General features: G+C 42.1%; 1 protein-coding gene across 1 annotated transcript in view; it reads right to left on the reverse strand.

The window, feature by feature from the left end:
* Positions 1–23258, reverse strand: part of ITPK1 (inositol-tetrakisphosphate 1-kinase) — a 234570-nt gene that overhangs the window by 160240 nt on the left and 51072 nt on the right. Inside the window, exon 2 of the mRNA XM_084631487.1 lies at positions 15893–15917. Within this exon, the coding sequence (XP_084487613.1) occupies positions 15893–15917 (25 nt within the window). The remainder of the gene's footprint in view (positions 1–15892; positions 15918–23258) is intronic.

Raw genomic sequence — 23258 nt, forward strand, 5'->3', positions numbered from 1 at the left:
GCTTCCAGACTGCAATCACCATGCGCTTCTCCACTGGCAGGGCAGCTCTCAATCTTGTATCCTTGTGCCACAGGGTGGAGGCAAGCTCAGCACACAGTCCCATAAAAGTGGCTTTCCTCATCCGAAAGTTCTGCAGCCACTGCTTGTCGTCCCAGACTTGCATGACAATGTGATCCCACCACTCAGGGCTTGTTTCTCAAGCCCAAAAGCGGCATTCCATGCTAGTGAGCATGTTTGTAAATGCCACAAGCAATCTCGTCAACACGCATAACGCATATGACACATCATCGTTGGATTCCTCACTATCACTTTGTAGCTTAAGGAGTAACTCGACTGCAATACGTGATGTGCTGGCAAGACCCATCAGCATATTCCTCAGCAGTTCAGGACCCATCCCCGCAGACCGAAAGGGAAGACAGAGCGTGCAGTACAAAAAACGTTGAAAGACTGTGCCAAATGTGGATGGAAGCACAGGGATTGCTGGGATGCAAAGTGATGCATCACGGGGCATTGGGACAGGACCCAGGATGCTTCGCGGCCTCCCTCCCCCTTCCCACAAGCCTCAGCGCCAGAATGGGAAGAGGTGCTCTGTGGGATAGCTGCCCATAATGCACCGCTCTGAATACAGCTGCAAGTGCTGCAAACTGCACTTGCAGCTGACAGTGTGAACACACGGCAGCGCTTTCACTACTGCTGTCTCCGGTGTTTAACTGGTTTAACTCCCGGCACGCTACATCTGCAAGTGTAGCCATAGCCTGAGTGTGATGGAAATCAGGTGGGGAGGAAAAAAGTTTGCTTCTTCTAGTCATGTAGAAGAAACCAGTACCAGTAGCTGGGTAGCCCAAGCTACAGATAGCCCCGTTAGTAAGGGCTTGAACAGCATGCAAATCACCAGGATTATGAAATAAGCGTCAGCAAGCACATCCAGTTCTTTTTTCAGCCACTTTTAACATAATGTTAAATGTTAACATAAGGAAAAGGACATTACAAGACAAGCCCTTCTAGGTCACAAGGAAAGAACATTTATTACTAAGCTAACCCTAAGTACAAGAATAAAACATGCAATCAACATAAAATAGCTATACATCGCATGTACCCTGTACAGGAATCTTTGCAATCAGTGAGTCAATGCACTAATAGAACACAGGAACTCTACACTGCTAAGATTAAAGAGTTTGGGGAAGGGTGTTTGTAAAGAAGGTTTGGTACAAGTAAATATATTCAGATGTATTTAGAGCCTACTGTTACAGGAAGCTCTAGGCCTCAGTCAACAATGTACTAGGAAAACAAAATTAGAAGGGTTTCCTTTATTTGCAAAGTTAGCCAAAATTCTTCTGCAGTTGTTTCCCTTACATTTAGGTCTCTTTCGCTATTAGCTCAGACCCAATGGCATCTTTTCCATCCACTCTTCAGTTTACTCTGTCAAAATATTGTAAATAACTTGTTTCCACTTTGGCAGGACAGACTGGCAAAAACAAAAGGAAAGCATCTGGACTAACAAATAAGTCATGACTAACTTTTTTTGCTTAATAAAAAAAGCACCCCCTGACAACTGATGCAAGGTGTGTATACACATACACACAAGTTATGAAATATACATAAAAAACCTCTTTGATTTAGCTACGACACTGGTTACATAACTAAGTATGTGAGGCAACTGATAGTTTCTTGGAGCAACATCAGCGTGGCAAATGTAACCATTGTAAAAGGGAACAAGGTAAATTAACTTGAATCTTGAAATGACAACTGAATTTTAGTCCATGATAGGTCTCCATTTAATAAAGGCAGCAAGGACAGCGTATGCTGCGTGTGCAGTTGCAGTCTCTGCTCAGTGGGGCAGAATCCTGGATGTGCTATTGCGTGTCAGGAATGTGGGTCCTGAACCTGGGTGCTAGTCAGTGCCAACCTGCCGCCGAGGGACCTGCTAACAATTGCTAGGGTAGAAGCTGAACCTCAACAGAGGACTCCAGTCCTGGAACATGATTGGCTCATAGCTTCCATATAAACTTAGCACAGGAACCGGAAATTGTCTGTACAACTGGGATTCACTCTGCTCTGGACGGTTTAACTCATGCTCCCCAGCTGCACTTCCTGGCATTCCAACCCAGCTTGATTCCTGTCATCTGGTTTATTTTTTTTTTTTGGTCACACTTAATATTCTGGGCACATTAATCAATGGTTTCAATTTCCTTGAGAATCCAACTGGTCAATAGGTTATCTGTAACCATGACTTAACCATCTAGAACATAGGGTTGCCAAGTTTGGTTGGATGTATTCCTGGAGGTTTCATCACATGACATAATCTTTAATTAAAAATGAATCTTTAATTCCTGGACACGCCAGGACAATCCCAGAGGGATGGCAACCGTACTAGAACACCATCTTCTGATGTGCTTATATCTGTCTATAACACATATTATTCCTGGTTATAACAGGCTTGTAACAGTTGCCCTTTATAAACATAAGCTGAATAAAACCTGTGACTTTTTAAATTGTCACCCTCTGATGAGTCTACATTTGTATGCTGTATCAAGACTGGCATCAAAAAAGGCAACACCCAAATATCAAAGAATCCTGGAGGCACTAAAGGGTCTGCAAAACTGTGGAGCTTTATGAAAGACAAAAGGAGAGTTAAGAGGAGAGGTGTGTACAAGCTGTAGCCAGAATAATACAAAACAATGCTGCACCCCAGGTCAGAGAAGGCTCTTTAGGATTTGTAGAATTCTCTGTCTTAGAAACTTATTATGGGGCCTCCATTACCACAGAATCTGGGTGCCTCTCAACCATTACATGCTAATATCTCTATTTTAGAATTGAGGAACTTAGGCACACAAAGACTAAGTGACTTGTCTAACATCACACAGGAAGTTTGTGGTTGAGCAGGGAACTGAACTTAGGTCTCCCAAGTCCCAGGCTAGCACTCTAACCACTGTACCATCCTTCCTCTCTAATGTCAAAGTAAATCCTGTCCACCAGCAGTTCTCGACCTTCTCCACGCCATGACTCCATGTTACAAAAGAAAAGTTTTAGACACTACCCCTTTCCCATCTAGTCAAAAAGTGCAAGCAACTGTGACTGACACACCCCCACACACCCCGCTCGCTTCCCTGGACCTCTGCGCTGTTCAGGTTTGGGACCTAATCCCAGCAGTTCCCATGCCAGATTATTAACTTCTGTGCTATTGGACAGTGATGCAAAGTTATTGTAAGCAATAAATGTGCACGCCCAACTGATCACTGGATAATGATCATGAATAAAAATATTAACAAAAAGAAAGTATTTTCCAACAATGTGCTAGACCTGATAAAAAAATAAAGATACTGCAAAATAGCAACTAGAGGCAAGAAAAACATCTACAGGACATGTAGAAACTGAATTTTTTCTATCTGTTCTTTAGATATACAATGAAAAGATATTTATGCCTTGCCTAAAAAGAGACAGAATGCCAGGAATCCCAAACACAAATTCTCCACCTAAAATGCAGAGTTAAATTGGATGACTACTTCTCCTACTGGAAAAAGTTGCCTTTTTAAAAATACAATGCCCTGTGTAGGAAAAAAAGCATTAAATGTTCAGCTATTCTCATTTTGAGCTACAGTCTGCAGCCCCTCCATGTTTTCTTCAAATCAGAGAGGCACACAGAATCAGATTCAGGAAAGCATCTGTATTCAGGACAGCACTTACGCACGTACTTAGGTTCAACTGAAGTTAGACAAGTGAGAAAGAGTATTTTCCTACACAGGGGGTCAGTTTAACCACATGCTTTAAGACTTTTTCTGAATCATGATCATAGGCAAGTCACAACAGAATCAAGCCCTTAAAAAAGTATGTGAAGTCCAGTTCATTAATTTGCAAGTCATTTTTATGACAGATAGGGAGCTGCTCAGTAATAATTTAAGACTACTGATATGTGATACTGGTATGAATCCTGTAACTGACTTGGTCAGTGAGGTAACATAACTGTGGGGTTTATTAGAATTTCCCATATGAATGACTGCATTATCTAAATTAACAGGGGGCTTTTGAAAGAACAAACAGGAAGGTAACACATTGGTTCACCAGATAAGAACATCTCCGGCACACACTTAGAAGACAGTGGAGTGATCAAAAGAGCTAAGCAGTTTTTGAAGGATGTTCTCCCTGATACTGGAAAGAGAACTGGTTTGTGAGTTAAAGGCAGAGATTGTCATCCAAATCCTACCAGTCTTGGGAGGTGCATAATCTGTTTATACCTACCAGGGTCCTCATGCATAAAATGGGCAGACACCTGATAAACTAGAAAACATGAGTATAATCTGTTTTATTATTTTTAAGATCTCTTTTCTGCATAATGTTTGTTTTAAATAAATAATATTGCTCTAAAAAGGCTGTATGGTCATTGGGTTCCTCTGTCATTGCTCCCAAAGGGATCAGAAGAGCAAGGTTTGAGCCTAAATCAGACTTGCTGAGATAATCCCAATGAGCACCAGAAGACCTGCAGCCCAAGGCCTGGCCTGAGAGCGGGAGAATCACATGATTCCACCCTGAAGCAGGTGACAAAGGCTTGAGGGGGCAGAGCCCAGAGGAATCAGAGGTGCAGTTAGCCTGGTACCTGTGACAAGTTTATGTCCCCACCTTTCCAAATGCAAGCATAAGGGTTAAAATAGGGAGTTCTGGGCTGACAACTACACACACAAATACACTGCAACAGTTGCACGTATGCTTCACTGCAAACCACAGATTACAAAGTTAAAAAAAAGAGGGAAAAAAAGCATTTCCTGAGTTACAAGTCCCTAGGCTCACTTCATTTGCTCTGCCTTGGAGACCCTATCACGATTAGGGCCCTGAGAAAATCATGGATTTTTTTTTTTTTTAAATCAGACAGTGTCATGGGTAAAGTGGCAGTTTTCATGAGACGTGCACAGCATGCAGTCAACGAAAGGTCACTGCTGCATTCCTTTGCACAAAACCAGCCGCTGAGTCCTGCCCAGCCTCAAACTGCTGCAATTTACTCCAGAGGCTGCAGACTTTTTCCTCCCTCTCTTCCTTTCTCCTGCTCAGTTCCCACCTTCCAAGCTCACTCACCAAAACACGAGACCGGCACATGTGAATGCCCAGTGCCACCTCCCCGCTGTCGGAAAAATTGTATCACTGAAATTGATGAAATTGCGATTTTCTCAGGCTCCTAGTCATATGTCCACACCCAGAACGGCAAAACCATTTCAGACTTCTGATGCAGTCAAACATGGTCAACAGCCTTTTGGGCAAAAACTAAGCAGAAAAGAGAAGAGAAGAGAAAAGCATCCAAGTGCCCTAGGTGCCTCTGATACACTTCCATAGCACTTTGCCGCCAAGGATCTCAAAGCATTATGTTTACATAACCTTAATCATGCAATGCTATCTTCATTTTAGAGATGGGGAAACTGAGGCACAGAAGTTAAATGACTTGCCCAAGGCCATGCAGGGAGTCCGTAGCAAAGCCAGGGCTGAAATCTTGGCTCTATTAAAGTCAAAGGGAGTTTTGCCATTGATTTTAATGGGGCCAGGATTTTATCCCAGGTTTTCTGACTCTCAGACCTGTGCCCTATCCATTAGGGCCACACGGCCACTCCTCACAATCTCAAATCTCCATGTGTCAAAGTAGCATAAGATAAAATCTAAATGCTCCTCATTGCATATGGTTACAGGTTACTGAATTTTGGCAAGATTTTTAGCAGTGCCTAACTCCTGTTTTCAAAAATAATTTAGGAGCCAAAACCTCATTGAAAGTCAATAGAATTTAAGTAATTTAAGTGCTTAGGTAGATTTTGCAGGCTTGAAGAAGACAGGTGCTTTTGAAAATTTTACCTAACTATACAGTAATTCATACCCTTTAGATAAAATGCAGCAGATATAGCTGCAATTTTAAAAAGGTCAATACCTTGGAGAGATTTATTTTTTTAAATATACTGTGAGACCCAGACCAGTGGGGTACAGGAGTCTGGTCCTGTTGGGATCCACTGCTAAAGGACCCTCCCCCAGCCTAAGACTACTGATATGTGATACTGGTATGAATGCTGTAACTGACTTGGTCAGTGAGGTAACATAACTATGGGGATTATTAGAATTTCCCATATGAATGACTGCATTATCTAAATTAACAGGGGGCTTTTGAAAGAACAAACAGGAAGGTAACACATTGGTTCACGAGATAAGAACATCTCCGGGATTCCAAATAATTGCGGGGGACAACGAAGGAGATAACAGGAACGGGAGTGAGGTCACAGGGCTAAATGAAGGGGACCTGACAGGGACAATGAGCAGAGAACCCCAGACAGCACCCACTGCTCCTCAAAGGTGTCAAGGAAGCCAGCAGATGCCGCCCAGAGGAACTCTGCCCAGATGTGTGAATGGACTGAGGAGCAGAAATAGGCCCCACAGTCGCAGGAAACCCCATCGTCCAACCTCCTCTCCCTGGTTTTGCAGATGGCCATTTTGGCCAGGACTAGGAGGAGGTTGACAAGGAGGTCCCATGCATTTTTTTGGGGCCACGGATAGAGAGTGTGTGGATGAACAGGTGAGGGGAAAAGTGCAACCAAAAACATAACATGATGTCCAAGAGGAGCCGGAACAGGGGCTGCAACCTGGCACACTACGGATATACATTCGCCAGGGTCTCCCTCACACCACAAAAGGAGCGGGTGTCAGGGAGGGGAGTGAACCATGCCAAGTACATGCCCGTGCTCATGGCTCCGTGAAGGAGCCAGCTGCTGACATCCCTGGTGGGCCTTGGGACCAGGGTGGAATATAGGCTGGCCCACTGGGGTTCCTCACTCTCCAGAGGTGGCAGGATGCCTCGCCACTTCATGTCAGGGCAGGACGCAAGGGTGAGGATGTGAAGGGTGTGGAGCACGAGCATGTACAGATGTTTCCTTGGCGCGGTCCGGAACTGAACCAGCTGCAACTGAACTCATGCAGCTGGCTCACGGTAAAGGGGCGGGATGGCCGGGAAGGTCCACGGGGCAGGAGCCCAAGGAGTCTGGTAGAAGGCAAATATACTGGCCATTGGATGAATAGTTTTCTGTTCCCTGAGTGACCAGAGCAGGGGCTGCGCTAGAGCAATCAGGAACCTGCTAGAACCAATTAAGACAGGCAAGCTAATTAAGACACCTGGAGCCAATTAAGAACATACTAGAATCGGTTTTGGCAGGCTAACCAGGACACCCGGTTTAAAAAGGACCTCCCATCAGTTAGTGGAGGGCATGCAAGGAGCAGGGAGTGAGAAGGTGTGCTGCTGGAGGACTGAAGAGTACAAGCATGATCAGGCTTCAGGAGGAAGATGCTGCAGTGAGGATAAAGAAGGTGCTGGGGGGGAGGCCATGGGGAAGTAGCCCAGGGAGTTGTAGTTGTCATGCAGCTGATACAGGAGACATTGTAGATAACTGTTATCCACAGGGCCCTGGGCTAGAACCCAGTGTAGAGGGCAGGCCTGGGTTCCCCACGTCCCCCCAACTCCTGATCAGACACAGGAGGAGTTGACCTGGTCTGTGAGCAACAGCAGAAGGGAAAGGGATCTGGCCTGTCCCCGACCCACTAGGTGGGACACAGAGACTGTGGGGATTGTTCTCCGTTTCCCCCATGTTGGTCAATGATGAGGTTAACTGAGTGAAGGCAGGTTTGAGCCTCTAGCAGAAGCAGCCAAACTGAGGGCTGCCGTGAACCTCTGTCACAATACATTTAACTTGTCTTCTTAATTGCTACACTACAGTGTGGAGTATTTTATCTTTTTTCTCTTTATTTTTTCCCACAAATATATATTTATGCAGGTGTTCTGAATGGAGCAGAAAGAAATATGTTTGATTTTGCTTTTAAGTCCAATTTGCAGGATATAATATCCCATCATGTCCAAACCTCCCTCTCTTTCTCTCTCCGTGCATGCACTAGAATCTGCAATTCCTACCACCTCAGCAAATAGTGCTTTGCAGTTAGTGACACAGAACCAGATGAAGGAGACCATCACATTGCCTTACCCCTAGGAAAAAAAAAAAGCTAGAATTTTGTTTAGGTGGTTTTTTTTGTTTGTTTGTTTTTAATACTTATTTCTGGGGGATAGAGTTGTGGATTTTTGAAAAAAATTCCATACAGTACTTTTGGAAGAGAATTTTGGAAGACACTCCCACATCTTAACTTTACAGTATTTATACAGTAAATCAAAATGTAACCTTAAGAAGTTACCAGAATCTCTTTTAATGTTCAATTTAACACCTGTAACGTCTAATCCCACATGTCAAAACATCTGAAAATTACCTGCAAAAGTCAGAGGGATTTTGAGGGCTTTGTACTAGCTTTTCCTAAAGACGCACCAAGGTCACAGTTGAATGCCATACCCAGGGGAATGTGCACTTTATTGAGATGCTGGCACGCAAATGAAAATAAACGTTATTCTTCCAGCGAGCCAACTCTCCAACATCTCAGCGACTCTGCTTGCTTTGGAAGCTCTCCAGTCCCATCTTTCTGTATATGTTATTGGATATGTATTTTATAAGCACCCTTCTTTTGGTTATATTTTGCTGTTCCTAACTTATTCCATTTCATACTTCATGTGAAAATAAACCTCTCAACATTTCAAGAAAACAACTGTTCCCTGGCAACAATTAGTGGAAACTGTTGTCATCAGTATTTTACTTTGATTCAAGATAAAAACCTCAGTTCTCTTTCACGGATTTCAGCAAAGCCAACTGTTTAAAGGACAGTTTTCCACTCAAAAATAAGAGATTTGAAATATCTGAATTCCCAGAGTTGTGTGGGAAAGGAAAAACAAAGCAGCAACCTACACCATTCTGACTACTACAGTCAACTGTTCCACATTAAAAAACATTTTATCTTCCAGGTACCATTGTTACTTTATTTAAAAGTAAACAAAAAACAAACAAAAAAAAAAACACATCAGAGCTCGGAATTCAACAACTAATCCCAGTTTTGAAGACAAGCAACTTTAATGTCTTACCAAGACAACGCGTGCTAATGTTAATTAGGCACCAAAAAAATACTTATAAATCTTCATTTTAAAAATAGAAAAATATGAATTACATCTCCAGGAAAGGTTGAATGAGGTAGATACTTAAGTGGGCTTTGAAGTGCCCCAAACTTTGCAATACAAAAGCTAACCAGGCAATCTGTCAGGGGCCTAAGGGCTTCAGCTAATTAATACTTATTTGCATAATTTGAAACAAAAATAAATGTAAGCCATCCTCAGATATCCTTGTGAGGATTCCCCTTTATAAAAATGTGCATCTCTCTCATTTTAGAGAGCTTTTGCAAAACAAGGTATTGTTACCCCCCACGACCTCAGGCCAGGCAGCCAAGCTGATAGAAGCAAGAGGCCACGTTACTAGTTAAACTAATACAGGCAACTTAAATTGGATGCCAGGGTGGATAAAAATCAATGATTTTTTAAAAAAATTTTAAAAAATCAGATTTTTATTTAAAATATTTTTCCCCCTCAAAAAGCATTTTATCAAAAAAATCCGATCTAAAGATAGTTTTAATTAAGATACAGTATAGCTCAAAGATATCTCATCATGCAATAGGGATTATAAATTCTAATTCTATAGTATGAGAGAATATATTCATGTAATGTTTAAGAAAAGTTTTGTAAATGAGTTCCAATAGTCCATGGATTAGGACCCAATTTTATGGGGTTCCAGAAGCTTCTGTATAGATTATTTAGGTTAATCTTTCTATCTACCCAATGGGACTCAGTGCTCAGTCTAGAAGATACCATCAGAAATGCTTAGCTTTGCAGTTCTCAAACTGTGGATTTGTGTCTCCAGAGAGAACATGCTTGTTAACAGCAAAAAAAATTTTAAATAAAAAATATATAGAGGTGAGAAATAACAGACCTCAACTCTGTTGTCCCTCTGCAAATTTGTGTACACAGAGTCAATCCCTTACCTCTCTCAAAGTGCAAAGTTTCAAAAAGTTCAATGAATAGAAGATTGTTGGGGGTGGAATAGATCTGGACAAGCAGAAGAAGTCTGGAGACAAATGTGAGAAGCGAGGGACATATGCTTGTTTTGTTATAATATTATATGTTTGCTGTTGAAGAAAAAAATCCAGAATACTTAACATTGTTATTTTAGTTAAATAAAACCATTTAAATGTCTGTCTGGTGATATTCTCCTCCTAATACAGCAAGAAAATCCTCCAAACATTAATGATTAACCTGTTGAATTGGAGATAGTTCACCTCCCAATGACTTCATAAATATCTGCTTCAATTACCTTTGGTAAATAAAATAACCAAACAATCATTCATTTTCTGATATAGCTGTAAAACTGTAAAACTAATCTGAAAAGTTTTCAAAATAAATCACTGTTTAAAAATGTATAGCGTGTACCTTTTCAAAATGAAACCTACATCTATCTCTGAGTTGTGAAGAATATGTATTAAGGTTATAACAACCAACAAAAATGTACTTTTATGTAGAAAACCATGATTAAATCGAATCTTCCTGACTAGTGATTTAAATCATGATTTTAATCAATTTGATTTAAATAAAATCTACCCTGTTGGACACCAAATTTTGTTTAAAACCCAAGTCCCAAATAAATGTTACATTTTTAAAATTCCAATTAAAACAGCTGGCATTAGATTCCATCACCAGGACACTGGATATCAATTCAATGTTTTATATGCTGAATATTTTATAAATATACAGAGAAATTTCATGCCTTAAACACAATGAAAAAAAGTAAAGGAGAAGTTCCCCTACTTGTGATTTTTGAAGTCCTTGGCTGGAATCCCCTACGTTTGTATCACAGTTACAACACCTTGAGTGGACATGCAACTGCTGTACCAGGCGTTTTCCAAGCAGTGGTTAGAACAGGTTAAATGAGGTCTTCAGCTAAAGTCCAGCTCCACCAATGCAATCTCTTTACATAGGAAAAAAACCACAAGTATTGTAGCTGCCCTGGTTCTGCTGGCCCTCTTAACCTCATCCCATCACACAGCATCCAAAAGCCCCTGCTCCCAGGAACAAGTGCTAGGCGCTATGCTACTGGTGCTTCCAGAGTGCCAGCACATACTGCTCCGTCTGCAGTTGTCAGGTGCACTGTGTATTGATGTGCCAATGCAATGTTGGCAAGTCGCTGAAACAGACTTCCTGTGTGACCTTGGGCAAGTCACGCAGCCTCCCTGTGCCTCAGATCCTCATCTGTAAAATGCGGAGAGTAGCACTTCCCTGCCTTACGGGGATGTTTTGAGTATAACTACATTAAAGACTGTGAGGCACTCAGCTACTCCAGCTATGCAGGCCAGTCAGTACCTCAGACAGACAGATTAAATTGCTGCAAGGGGAAGAGATGCAACAAACTATTTTACACAGTTAGTTAGTGTCCTTATTTAAAAAGATGTACACTGAATTATGTTTTCTGGCGTCAATCTGTAGCTACTTTACTGAGTTGGGTTCAAGCTGCAAAGTCCAGATCCAGATCTGAAATTACTCACCATTTGGAGGATTTGGTATCCAGGGTTTTGTATCTGTCCACTAGCCTGACAGGAACCAGCTAAAGAGTTCAGATCCAAAGCTCCCATATGTTTGTGTGCAAAGTTTAGGGTCTGGCTGCTCTATAGAACCTTACACTGAGGGTCTTTTGCCATGCCAATTTTTAAGCCAAATAGCTTAGTGGATTTCATTTAACAGCATTAAGTAATACCACTGCCTGTTTCAACTCTAATGCATTGAGTTCATAAATAAAAACTCATGTGGGTTTTCATTTATCCATGTTTCAAATGCACCTATTACATTTCATTTTGTCAGTCTTGGATTCGGGTATTTTTGTTTTTATAAATGCCTAGTACAAAAGTAATGTTTTACCAGTGGGTGGAAGAGGATGCTTACTTAACCTACCATTAGCATTCCTTGCCGTACACCAGTTCATTTTCACAAATACATTTGCTTGCTGACTTTCCAAGAACTTGGAACTCTACACCTACAGCCTGAAGTCTCAGGCAAAAGTCAGAAACGTAGGCTGGCCTTAACATCAAATTCAGTAGCAAAGTCTAACTATCATCCAAGAGTAGCTCACCACCAATATATAGGTAGAAATTAACTGTAAGGAAAATGAAGTTGAGGCTTTCATTAGCACGAGTGAAAGGAAAAGGGTCACCTTATCTTCTCACAGAGAAGAGAAATAGGAAAACATATCGGCACTCACCGGAAAATTCCCTTTCTTTTATTAGGAAGATCCATGGATCTTCCTCACCTTGGGCAACATTTTAGGAATTGAGACAAAGATTTGGTGTCTGTTCACACAAATCACCACATGCCTGTTTAGTACTCTACTGCAGTACTAGCCATCCTGTTGAATCCAACCGGTTAACAGCAAATTCCTTTTACTGACTCTTTGGCTATGCTGTGTATACACACGCCACACTAAATGTATTCAGAAATCAGTGGCAACATTTCTGATCTTGTGCAAATAGGAACACAGATGCAAGAGTCTGTGTATTTTTGTGCGTCAAGTTGTTTGTTTATTGTCAAGAACATGAGGTGGCTTACTTTGGGACAGCTCACAATAGGAGCTATTCCTGGAAAGCAAAGAAGTCCTGCTGTTTTAAGGAAAACAACACTACTGCCAAATGAACGTTGTCCAGCAGATCAAATACCAAAACCATCATTCCTCATCTACGAACAGAGCTGAGAAAGCACATCATGTAGGCAATGGAGGTTTTCTGGGGGTCTGGTATGAAAAGAATATACAGGTTTCTGGTTACATCTCTATGCACAGAAAGTTTGCATTTGGGAGGGGGGGGATATGTGCAGAATAGCTTGGTTTGGTTTGGTAGCAGGGAGGTGGCATCTAAAGTGCTGTCAGCAGTAAGATTTATCAGGACACCCTTAGCTACGGGGTAAATTCTTTACTAAGAGATGGAAGAAAATACTCAACACTGCAGAGGAACTGTGATGGGGTCTACAAACCACACACTGGGCAACAAGGGGTTAAGGGATTTTGGGCCCAGACAGCCCTGCCCCACCACACCTGCAGCAAATGCTCCATCTGGTGAAGGAATTAGAAGACAGGGAAACAGCTCATTTTGGCAGTGGAGCTGGAAGTGAGCAGACCTGCAGCCCACAGTTACAGCAGCACAGAGCAGAGGGAAGCCTAAAGTCTTGGACATAGCTGCCCAAAGGGACCCTCCCTAAGGGAAAGGAAGACCACCTTAGAGAGAAGTATCCCCCTCTTCTCCGCCTGTGGACCCTGGTAACCCCCTCTTACTTATTTGATTTGGACTTCCCCAAGAGAGGAAAACCTTGGACTAAGCTGACTGGAGAGAGGGGGAAAGAAGGGCAGCCTTGATGTCAGTTGCCAGACCACTGGTAGCTCAAAGGATGGAGTGGGAGGGACTGGGTTCCCCTCCCTGCCAGTCACAGGTTGCGGCCTTGACCACTAGGCTATGCTTCCCAAGCAAATCCCGAGTGAGGGCTATTACAGGAAGGTAAGCCTCAGATCTCATGAAACTTTAACAATGCAACCACAGAAGCATGTTCCTCCCTTGCTGCTGGGCAGGCGAGGGGGGGGGAAGGGAATAAGATAATTGTCTTTCAACAGCTTTTAATCAAGTAAAGGTTACTGATTACCCACCTGTCCTCTAGGCATAGCTGTTAGGGGCAGATCTCTCAAAGTCAAGATCCCCAGGCAGCCTGTACAATGCTGTGAGGTTTGATTCCATAAGGTATCTTTTCACTGAGTCCTCACCAAGTTCTCGCCAAACATTTCCAAACTTTCTCTGCTTAAAAAAGGTCTTTTCCACTTGGTTTGTGTCTAGTTGGTGAACAGACATTAAACCACACTTAATTACAGAGTCCTCCATTCAATAATTGAACTCTGCCTGTGAGCCCTGCATGCTACATTACTATAATGGAGACTCACCCAATCATCATAATATAAGCACAGGACCTTAACCCAGGGAAGTAAAAAGGATCTTCCCCTCTTCTCAGCCAGTAGGGGCTGCGCTGAGTTAGTCTCATATGGCTGTCTCATCACTTTAACAAACAGTGCAGCATTTAGAAACCCAATGAAATATATCCAGGCCCATTGTCAGCAATTATTATTAATGTTATAATAATGATCATCATTATCATAAGATGCAGGCTAATACTCATCTTCTCTAGAATGTAAAGCTGATAAATACTACCAGCATCTCAAAAGGCAGAGATCTGGAGAGTCTAAACAAACAGCAAACAAATGAACAATGCGCTGTTCAGCTCCTGACAGTAGCTGGCAAAGGGAAGGAGGATGATCTTGCGGCTGTAGCATGCTAGAGGAGTAAGGATAAATACAGCTGGACATTAAGGCAGATTCTCTCTTTTCTTGTAATGCTGTCAAGCAGCTGATCTTCACAAGAATATGCTCATACACCTTAAAGGAACACTCCCAAATTTAGTGTTGTCAAACTGACTTTTTTTAAAATGTATTTTTTCTGAGAGAGGAATCTTTAAATAGCATGATCTGATTTTTTAAAGAGATTTTATTCATGCTCGTAAGGATTTTTTATGCACCCCTGCTGATGTTTAGAAAGATCTTTCAAGCAGAAAGAAGGGCAACACCAAACAACCTCAGCTCACACCCCATCCTTCTTTCTCGGTGTACACAATGTCAGCTGTGCTGCTGTTACTGGTGAACTCCCTCTTCCAGCACCTGAGGAGCATGCGAGCAAAGTTCTCACTTTAGTGCAGGGCAAGAGTGCAACTGACCAGCAACAAAAGAGCGACAATGATAGAAGGTACTGTAGAATGCACAAGATAAAATGGGAACAAAGCCTGTATCCTGATCTCTTTCGGTTACCGCGCTCTAAGGGGTTACATGGCACAACAAGAGCATCAGATAGAAATGTAAGAGACAAGGTGGGGGAGGTAATACCTTTTACTGTACCAACTTCTGTTCGTGAGAGAAATGATTTTTTGAGCTTACAATGTCCCTTTAACCAGTGCCTGAAGTGGGTGGGATCACAGACATGGCCAAAAAAAACACCTGTTTTTTAATCAAGCTGGGCTCCTAAGTGGCACATTTTCAGTCTCCTCTTCCCTTTATGAAGGACTTTGGAAGTTGTTTTGTCAGGTTATGTTGGACCATCACTAGAGTTAGTATGTTAAAATTTAAAAATATCTCAACTAGTTATTGTCTCAATAGAAGTCTCTCTCCTCATTTAAAAACCAATAGTAGTAAATAGGTAAATAGCTTCTCAAGCTAAAAACTGAATGTGATTATTATAAAATAAATATATACACGAAATTGTGAATTGTCTGTATCCAGCACATACAAATTTATTTCAGCTCAGATGACAGAACCCCACCTGTTTTCAGACCACTTTAAGCACTGCTTTTACCGATAGCACAGTGGAAATAGAGTCATCCAGACTTAGCAAACAGGAAGAAAATCCAGCCACCCCTCAAGACCATCAGTAGATGGGCCAATACCAAATTAAGCGATAGTTTTGTCTCCTTCCTGTCCATTGGGTTGCAAGAATATTCTCTGCATAATGGACTAACTTCTTTACAAGTTTCTTACAAACAGGCAGCTCTTCTTTCCCTTAAGCCTTATTGTACTTAAATGCAATAAACACAGATTACACCACCTAATCATAACCAGTGTTATTGACTCTTACTAGTTGATACAGAAAAGAAAAGCCTAACCATTGGCCACAAGATTGGATAGGGTCTACCATACACACTTAGCAGCATCAGACTTGCTTTTCCCAGAGTGAATGTTTGAAATAATAAGGGAATGAAACAAGAAAAAGATTGACGGAATGGAAAAAAAATGAAGACCAATTGTTGGTGACGTGCCAGAGATTTAGTAGTTTTCTTTGTAAAGTGAGAGAAGAAGCATTTTGCTTTTTATACAGAAAAGTTAAAATAATCTTTACTCACCTGTATGACTTCTATCCCTCTTTTCCTGGAAAAAAAGAAAAGGACAAAGGGTTATGTTAGTAAATGATGAATAGTAACAGAATTCAAATACTCAAAGAAATGCATTGTTTGATATTAGAACATTAAAGAAAAACCCTACGTTACAGTACTTAAGCCAATTCCAGGCCCCAATTCAGAAAAGCACATGCTTAAGTGCTGTCTTGAATAGGGACTAACTTCAGCACATGCTTAAGCATCATCCTGAATTGGGGCCTGGGAGGTGAGGTGGAAGATTATGCAAATTATATATCAGTGAATGGTCATAAGGGATGTTATACTGATGTAATTTATAAGCTACCAGGCAAAGGAAGCATAAGAGGTTCATGTTAAAGCAGGGAACTTGCTATTTTTAGTTCCTTTTCCCTGCTATCCCTTTCTCCTCACCCTTTAATGTAATTCTCACACTGTGGTACTACTGTCAACTACAGAATGGGTCAAATTCAGAGGTGACATGTAAGGGGATGTAAGTTTATCAGTCAGCAGGTGCAAGTTTAAGATGCTGCATTTTATTCTATCTTATTCGCGTCCTTCTACCATGCCCATCACCCTGGTACCTGACCACCTTCCACAGTCAAGCATCTACATGCAGATTTACATCAGTCAATTTTCCTCTTTTCAACCCCTTGTGGGCAAGAATAGGCTGAGAATTACCTAAGGGATTTTTAAGCTGTCCTAGAAATGTTAACAGGTTACAAGAGTTGCTGTCAATGGTGTGATCCAAAAAGTGGCCAGATCTGAGGCCATTCCTAATTCCTGCTGGAGTGAACTGCAAAGTCTTGGACTCATTAGGAAGCTCTGTGCCCTGCATATATAGCTCCATCCTTAAGGTTAATAGTTGCATCATGACTAAAAAAAATGGGGCTGGCCAGGTCAGTCAGAGTGCCAGAGGTTGAGGAAGTCCATTAGAGGTACACCAACATAGCTAGAAGTTGCAAGTTAGGCTCACCCCAAAGTTGGCCCGTCATCTCTGGTGGCTCTGGCAAGGCAGCCTATATGTACACAGCCAGACAGGCTTCCTTTATTACATCCAACAAGCTGACACCACACTAAACTACGAGTAGAAATCCGTGCCCGCTCCATGACACTTTCCCCTCTATATGCAGGCCGTTTAAATGCAGAGCAATTTTCCCCCTCAGACTCAAAGAGAGAATTTAATTTAGTGAGCCAGTTCTTCAGAAGAGGCATTAGACCAGGATTCCTTTTACTTGCCTCTGCTAACTCCCCAGGTAGAAGTGAAAGATCCTTTGGCACAAGGAGGAAAAGGAAAACAAGAATGAGTAACTCTGGCCAACATTCCCCTGCTGAATAAAACAGCAGTAGAGTCCATGGCTCTGTGTGTGGGTGGGGGGGAACAGCTGCTGACTGCATAAGTGGCTGCTCCCGTTGTCTACCCAACCCAGAGTCTCGTTCTTCTGGAAGACAAGGAGGAGGAGAGACAAGCGATACAAATGGCTTCCTTCTCCTACCTCAAACTCTGGGAATCACACAGAGCTATGGGAAGCTTCCCTTATTTGTACACCTAGGCCACCCAGAGCTTGCTGCTCAGCAAGGACATTAAAATAGAAATAAATGAGGTAAAATCAAATAGAGAATCGGACAATCTCCAACTTCTTTTGTAGCCAGCAAGTTCCAGCTATTTTAAACACAATATTATTCAGCGAGCGATACAGGACACATACACATTGCCCATGGCATGGCAATTTGCTGCAGATTAACACACAGCAAATGACGTTAACCAAACAGCTATTTCTAGTGTGGCTATGGAGAAAATATGATTTAGCAAAGAAAAAGTTAGTGACCAAATTTTACAATAACAGGTAGCAAGAAAAAGGAATTTAATGGCCAGGGACAGGTTTAGAAAACAATGGCTGCAACCCAGTCAGAAGCATTCCAAGCATCTCAGAATACCCAGCGCTTAAGCTTCCAGCAAGCAAATGGGCTACAGTTTTGCCGTCATTGCTTAATAATAAGGCAGAAAGACTGGGGCTGCTGCTGAAACATTCAAAGCCTCATCCCCCAATGCTCCCACAGAAGCGATGTTCCAAAGCCTCGTTATGGACAGAAACAAACCCAGGTGGTGGAAGAATACATTTTTCTATTCGTATATCTATATAAGATTCCAGAAACCATCACTCTGAAGCCTAGTCTGTCTGCACAGTCAGTGTGAAGCGATGGAAACAGCTACACGCATGGCTGAGAGCTCTTTTTGTTTAGAGTATAACCAGGTTCAACCATCATGGGGATTTGTGGTCTGTTTCAGTTACCACGCAATTTTTAAGTTCTCCGCTTTTTGGGGCTTTACGGACTTTACATGACTTTACGGATTCCACCTGTGCAACAGCACAGGATTTCAGCTCCTAGTAAACAGAATAAATCCTGTTCTGTTTTTAAGGAGTCAGAGGCTCTATGCTAGTTGCCAAACCCACTGGAGGAGCATTCAGTCTGAAAGCTTTTTTATAATCCCAATAAAAATGGGCTTTACAAATTGATTGGAATTTACTAGCACTGACTGTACCATAAATGCAACAATATGTCCAAAGAACAAATTACACTAGCTTCTCACTACTCAATTTAGTGCAAAAATGGTAAGTAAGAGAGGTGTGTTGTGTTGGATAAAAAGTTAAACACAAGCTCAAAGGAAGGACAGAGGGGAGGGTGGAAATGGTTGTGACTTTGGTTTGCATTGCTGGGCCTTCCTCAGCCTCTCTTCAAACAACCAAAAGGAATGCAGCTCTTCTGAAATGTTCTGTTTCACCCTTGAGAACCAAGAGGAGAAGGAACCAGAAAAGTTAAATCTTCTGAGAAGTAACTAACTTGGATGCAGTCCTTACTGAAATTGATTTGTTAAAAGTTCTTTAAATAGAACAACACTCAACAGCCAGGATCACTTATTCCTGAGGGAAAAGCCCATTCAGACAGGCAACCACATGATCAGTTCTGGAGTCAGCTACATCTCCAGTGTACTGATCCCCCCCGTACTTGGTGCTTAAAATCTAGATACACACACACACACACACCCCTGCACCTCAGACACAGTTTCCATTGGGCAAATTCCTTTGACAATATTAACCAGTGGACTAAACTGTCCTGAGACCACCACTGATACAATCAACATGTACAAGATTCCCCGCCCCCCGCAACTCCAAATACAAAACTACAACCACTTGTAGCAGCAGTCAGTCCTGACCCAACAGCCAGCTGCCTTGAGAGCAAAGAATGAAAAGACCGCTATGAATTCTTTTGGCCAAATTTGTGATTCGTGGAGAGAGAGACGTGTTGGGTGAAGTACACGGATGTAAGCGCCTGTGGGTACAGCTGGATGCCACCAAAGATGCTAATGCTTGCCAGAAACTATAGCAAGAGATGATTTCATCACAGAGTTGCCCTTCTGGGTGCTACTATGTTCTTTCCGGTGGACAAAGCAGCCAGGATCCATCTCACACACCCCTCTCCTTTGGAGAGAGCAGTGCAGCCAGTCTCCACTCCTTGCACTCAGGAACTGCAAGCATCTGCAGTCTGACTGCCTCCTTCATAGGTCCAACATAAGGCCTCCCTACCCAGCTCACCTGCATGAAGCAGCTATAATTTAACACCCATCAGCTGTGTACACACACACACACACACACACAGATAGCAAGTCATTTCTGAGAACAAAAACTTACATTCATTTTAAAGCTTTCCCCTCTTCCTTCAAAGTGGGAAACACAATTGGGGCTCAGGGTAACTAATCTGCACATTTTCATTTCATGGATATTATGAAAATGCCCAAAAGGTTAAAACTAAACTAGATCCCAAGAGGCCATTTAGAAAAAAATGTATTTCGGTCGAAAGCACAAAGCTCCCATATCTAGGCCGGGTGTTTATATTCCAATTTTCAGCCCAGAAGAAATGTTTATCCCACATTTAAACCTCTGGAAGAAGTGGTTTACAATGAAAAAAACCAAGTAAATCCTTTGCAGCAAAGCTGCGATACCACAAGCAGCCGTAGCACGCCTGGAGCTATAGAAACCTATTTGGGTGCAGCACAGATTACAAACTACGGCTTCTGCTTTATTTCCCTTTCAGCATAGGGCTCTATATTAATCACTCTTCTCAGAAGGAATCAGGTGTTGCTGCATGTAAAGAAATAAATGTTATCTAGTCATGTCATTGCCACATCATTAACTCTCAGTAGAAAAAAGAGTCAGAAGCTTGTTCTGGCTTGTTGTTTCTGTGCTTAAAAATTTCTGAACAATTCTTAAGCTATGAAGCAAACTGTACCACATGCAAGCATGATTAAAAGCCTTAAAATGTAGCTTTATTGGATTCACCCACCTCTGATATTTTTAAGCTAGCTAGATCTATGAATTTAAAAGAAGGAGACACCACTAAGTTAATGTAGGACCATAACTGATGCTTTGGAAGGTTTTACATATCCTAAAGCTCAGAAGAAATAGTTCCATTAATTTATTCTTTTTGTATAAAGAAAAGGAGTACTTGTGGCACCTTAGAGACTAACCAATTTATTTGAGCATAAGCTTTCGTGAGCTACAGCTCACTTCATCGGATGCATCCGATGGTTATTGGTTAGTCTCTAAGGTGCCACAAGTACTCCTTTTCTTTTTGCGAATACAGACTAACACGGCTGTTACTCTGAAACCTTTCTTTTTGTATATATCCCAGGTGGAGTTAAACATTTCCCAGCAGTATCTGAGACCTAAACGTTGCAGCATTGTGCTGCTGAATGCCAGCCAGCAAGAGAAAATGACTGAAAACAAAAGGCTAACCTGACTAGTATATTACTGTCTGAGCTGAGTGACATGGAGAAAAACAAACAGCATTTATAATAAGCAGATTTTATTTTTAAATGATCAGTTTTAATAGTCTAAGAGATTATAAATACAAGTAAGGAAGTTTGGTTTTTTAATATAGTAGGATTTTTAATCCAACATTGCCCATTTAAATGAAGTAAAAAAATATTTTGCTTTTTTATAAGGACTTCTCAGAGTGCTTTATTTTATAACTATTACTAAATCAAGCCTCCAAATATGACTGCAAAACTTTCCTTCTCAACAAAGCCTTTCCAGCATGATTCCAAGACTGGAATACTCATAGGTCTTTGATGATAAAGTTTGGATTTCACTTGAATCCCTAAGTGTGGAAGACAGCAGATGATGGCCTCCTGGATCATATGGAAGTTACTATCAAGGTCTTGGTCAGGAGGGATGCTCCTCCTGTGCAGAAAGCTGAAGATTAGGAATGCTTGAATCAAAGAAGTGGGTGGGTGTATCTACTGATTCCAGATAAAACAAAGCTTCAGTTGGCCAACAGGATCCACATATACTCACTTTCATTTGGTCATTAACATCTTGAAGACATTCTGCTTAGCCATCTGTCCTCTTGGCACAAAGGTTTCTTTGCCCAGCTAGTCTGCATCAGAATTTCACTATCTGACTAGTCTGCATTTTTATTATTAACATGTCCCTGCATATGAATCAATTCTTTTCATGCCCTACAATTTATTCCAACTACAGTATCTGTAATCGCTGCTAAAACTGATTGTAACCAACAGTTACTAAGGAACCACTTGTACAGGAGAGCCAATGCAGATAGATTGCCCCATTCCAAAATGTTTATGGGCTACTGCGCTCCTTAGGGATACACAGGCTCTTCAATGGTTCCTTTACTGAAGGCTCAATCCCATTAGATTGTAAATGCCATCAACTCCCACTGAAGTTCACTGAGGTAGAGGATGCTCAGTGTCATGCATGGAAGCACTTCGCACTTGCAGGATTGAGCCCCAAGTAAGCTTTCCTTGCACCCAGCCCAGGGAGCTCAAGTCTGTGCTAAATTTCCCAATTTAGACCAGGAATACATTTGCCTTTCAGCAAGTTTTTCCTTCTGCAGCCAATATTTTCTTAATTTCATAATGGTAAAAATAAAAAAAAAAAGGAGTACTTGTGGCACCTTAGAGAATAACCAATTTATTTGAGCATAAGCTTTCATAAGCTACAGCTCACTTCATTGGATGCATACCATGGAAAATACAGAAGACGTTTTTATACACACAAACCATGAAAAAATGGGTGATTATCACTACAAAAGGTTTTGTCTCCCCCCACCCCACTCTCCTGCTGGTAATAGCTTGTGTAAAGTGATCACTCTCCTTACAATGTGTATGATAATCAAGGTGGGCAATTTCCAGTACAAATCCAGGTTCTCTCTCCCCCCCCCATACCCCTTCCCAACAAACCCACTCTCCTGTTGGTAATAGCTCAACCCACCCAGCAATATTGTTAACCTATCCAACTATACTCTTAGGACAGCAGAAGCAGCTGTCCTATCTCGAGGCCTCTCCTTCTGCCCCTCCACCCCCACGAGCATGTTACAGTTCTGTGGTGACTTGGAATCCTATTTTCGACATCTCCGACTCAAGGAATATTTCCAACACACCTCTGAACAACATACGAATCCACAGAGACCTCCCTACCAACACTACAAAAAGGAGGATTCTGGGTGGACGCCTCCTGAAGGCCGAGACAGCAGACTGGACTTCTACATAGAGTGCTTCCGCCGACGTGCATGGGCTGAAATTGTGGAAAAGCAGCATCACTTGCCCCACAACCTCAGCCGTGCAGATCATAATGCCATCCACAGCCTCAGAAACAACTCTGACATCATAATCAAAAAGGCTGACAAAGGAGGTGCTGTGGTCATCATTAATAGGTCGGAATATGAACAAGAGGCTGCTCGGCAGCTCTCCAACACCACTTTCTACAAGCCATTATCCTCTGATCCCACTGAGGGTTACCAAAAGAAACTACAGCATTTGCTCAAGAAACTCCCTGAAAAAGCACAAGATCAAATCCGCACAGACACACCCCTGGAACCCCGACCTGGGATATTCTATCTGCTATCCAAGATCCATAAACCTGGAAATCCTGGGCACCCCATCATCTCAGGCATTGGCACCCTGACAGCAGGATTATCTGGCTATGTAGACTCCCTCCTCAGGCCCTACGCTACCAGCACTCCCAGTTACCTTCGAGACACCACTGACTTCCTGAGGAAACTACAATCCATCGGTGATCTTACTGATAACACCATCCTGGCCACTATGGATGTAGAAGCCCTCTACACCAACATTCCACACAAAGATGGACTACAAGCCGTCAAGAACACTATCCCCGATAATGTCACGGCTAACCTGGTGGCTGAACTTTGTGACTTTGTCCTTACCCATAACTATTTTACATTTGGGGACAATGTATACCTTCAGATCAGCGGCACTGCTATGGGTACCCGAATGGCCCCACAGTATGCCAACATTTTATGGCTGACTTAGAAC

Source organism: Lepidochelys olivacea, assembly GCF_965140295.1.
Source record: "Lepidochelys olivacea isolate rLepOli2 genome assembly, chromosome: 6".
NCBI lineage: Eukaryota > Metazoa > Chordata > Testudines > Cheloniidae > Lepidochelys > Lepidochelys olivacea.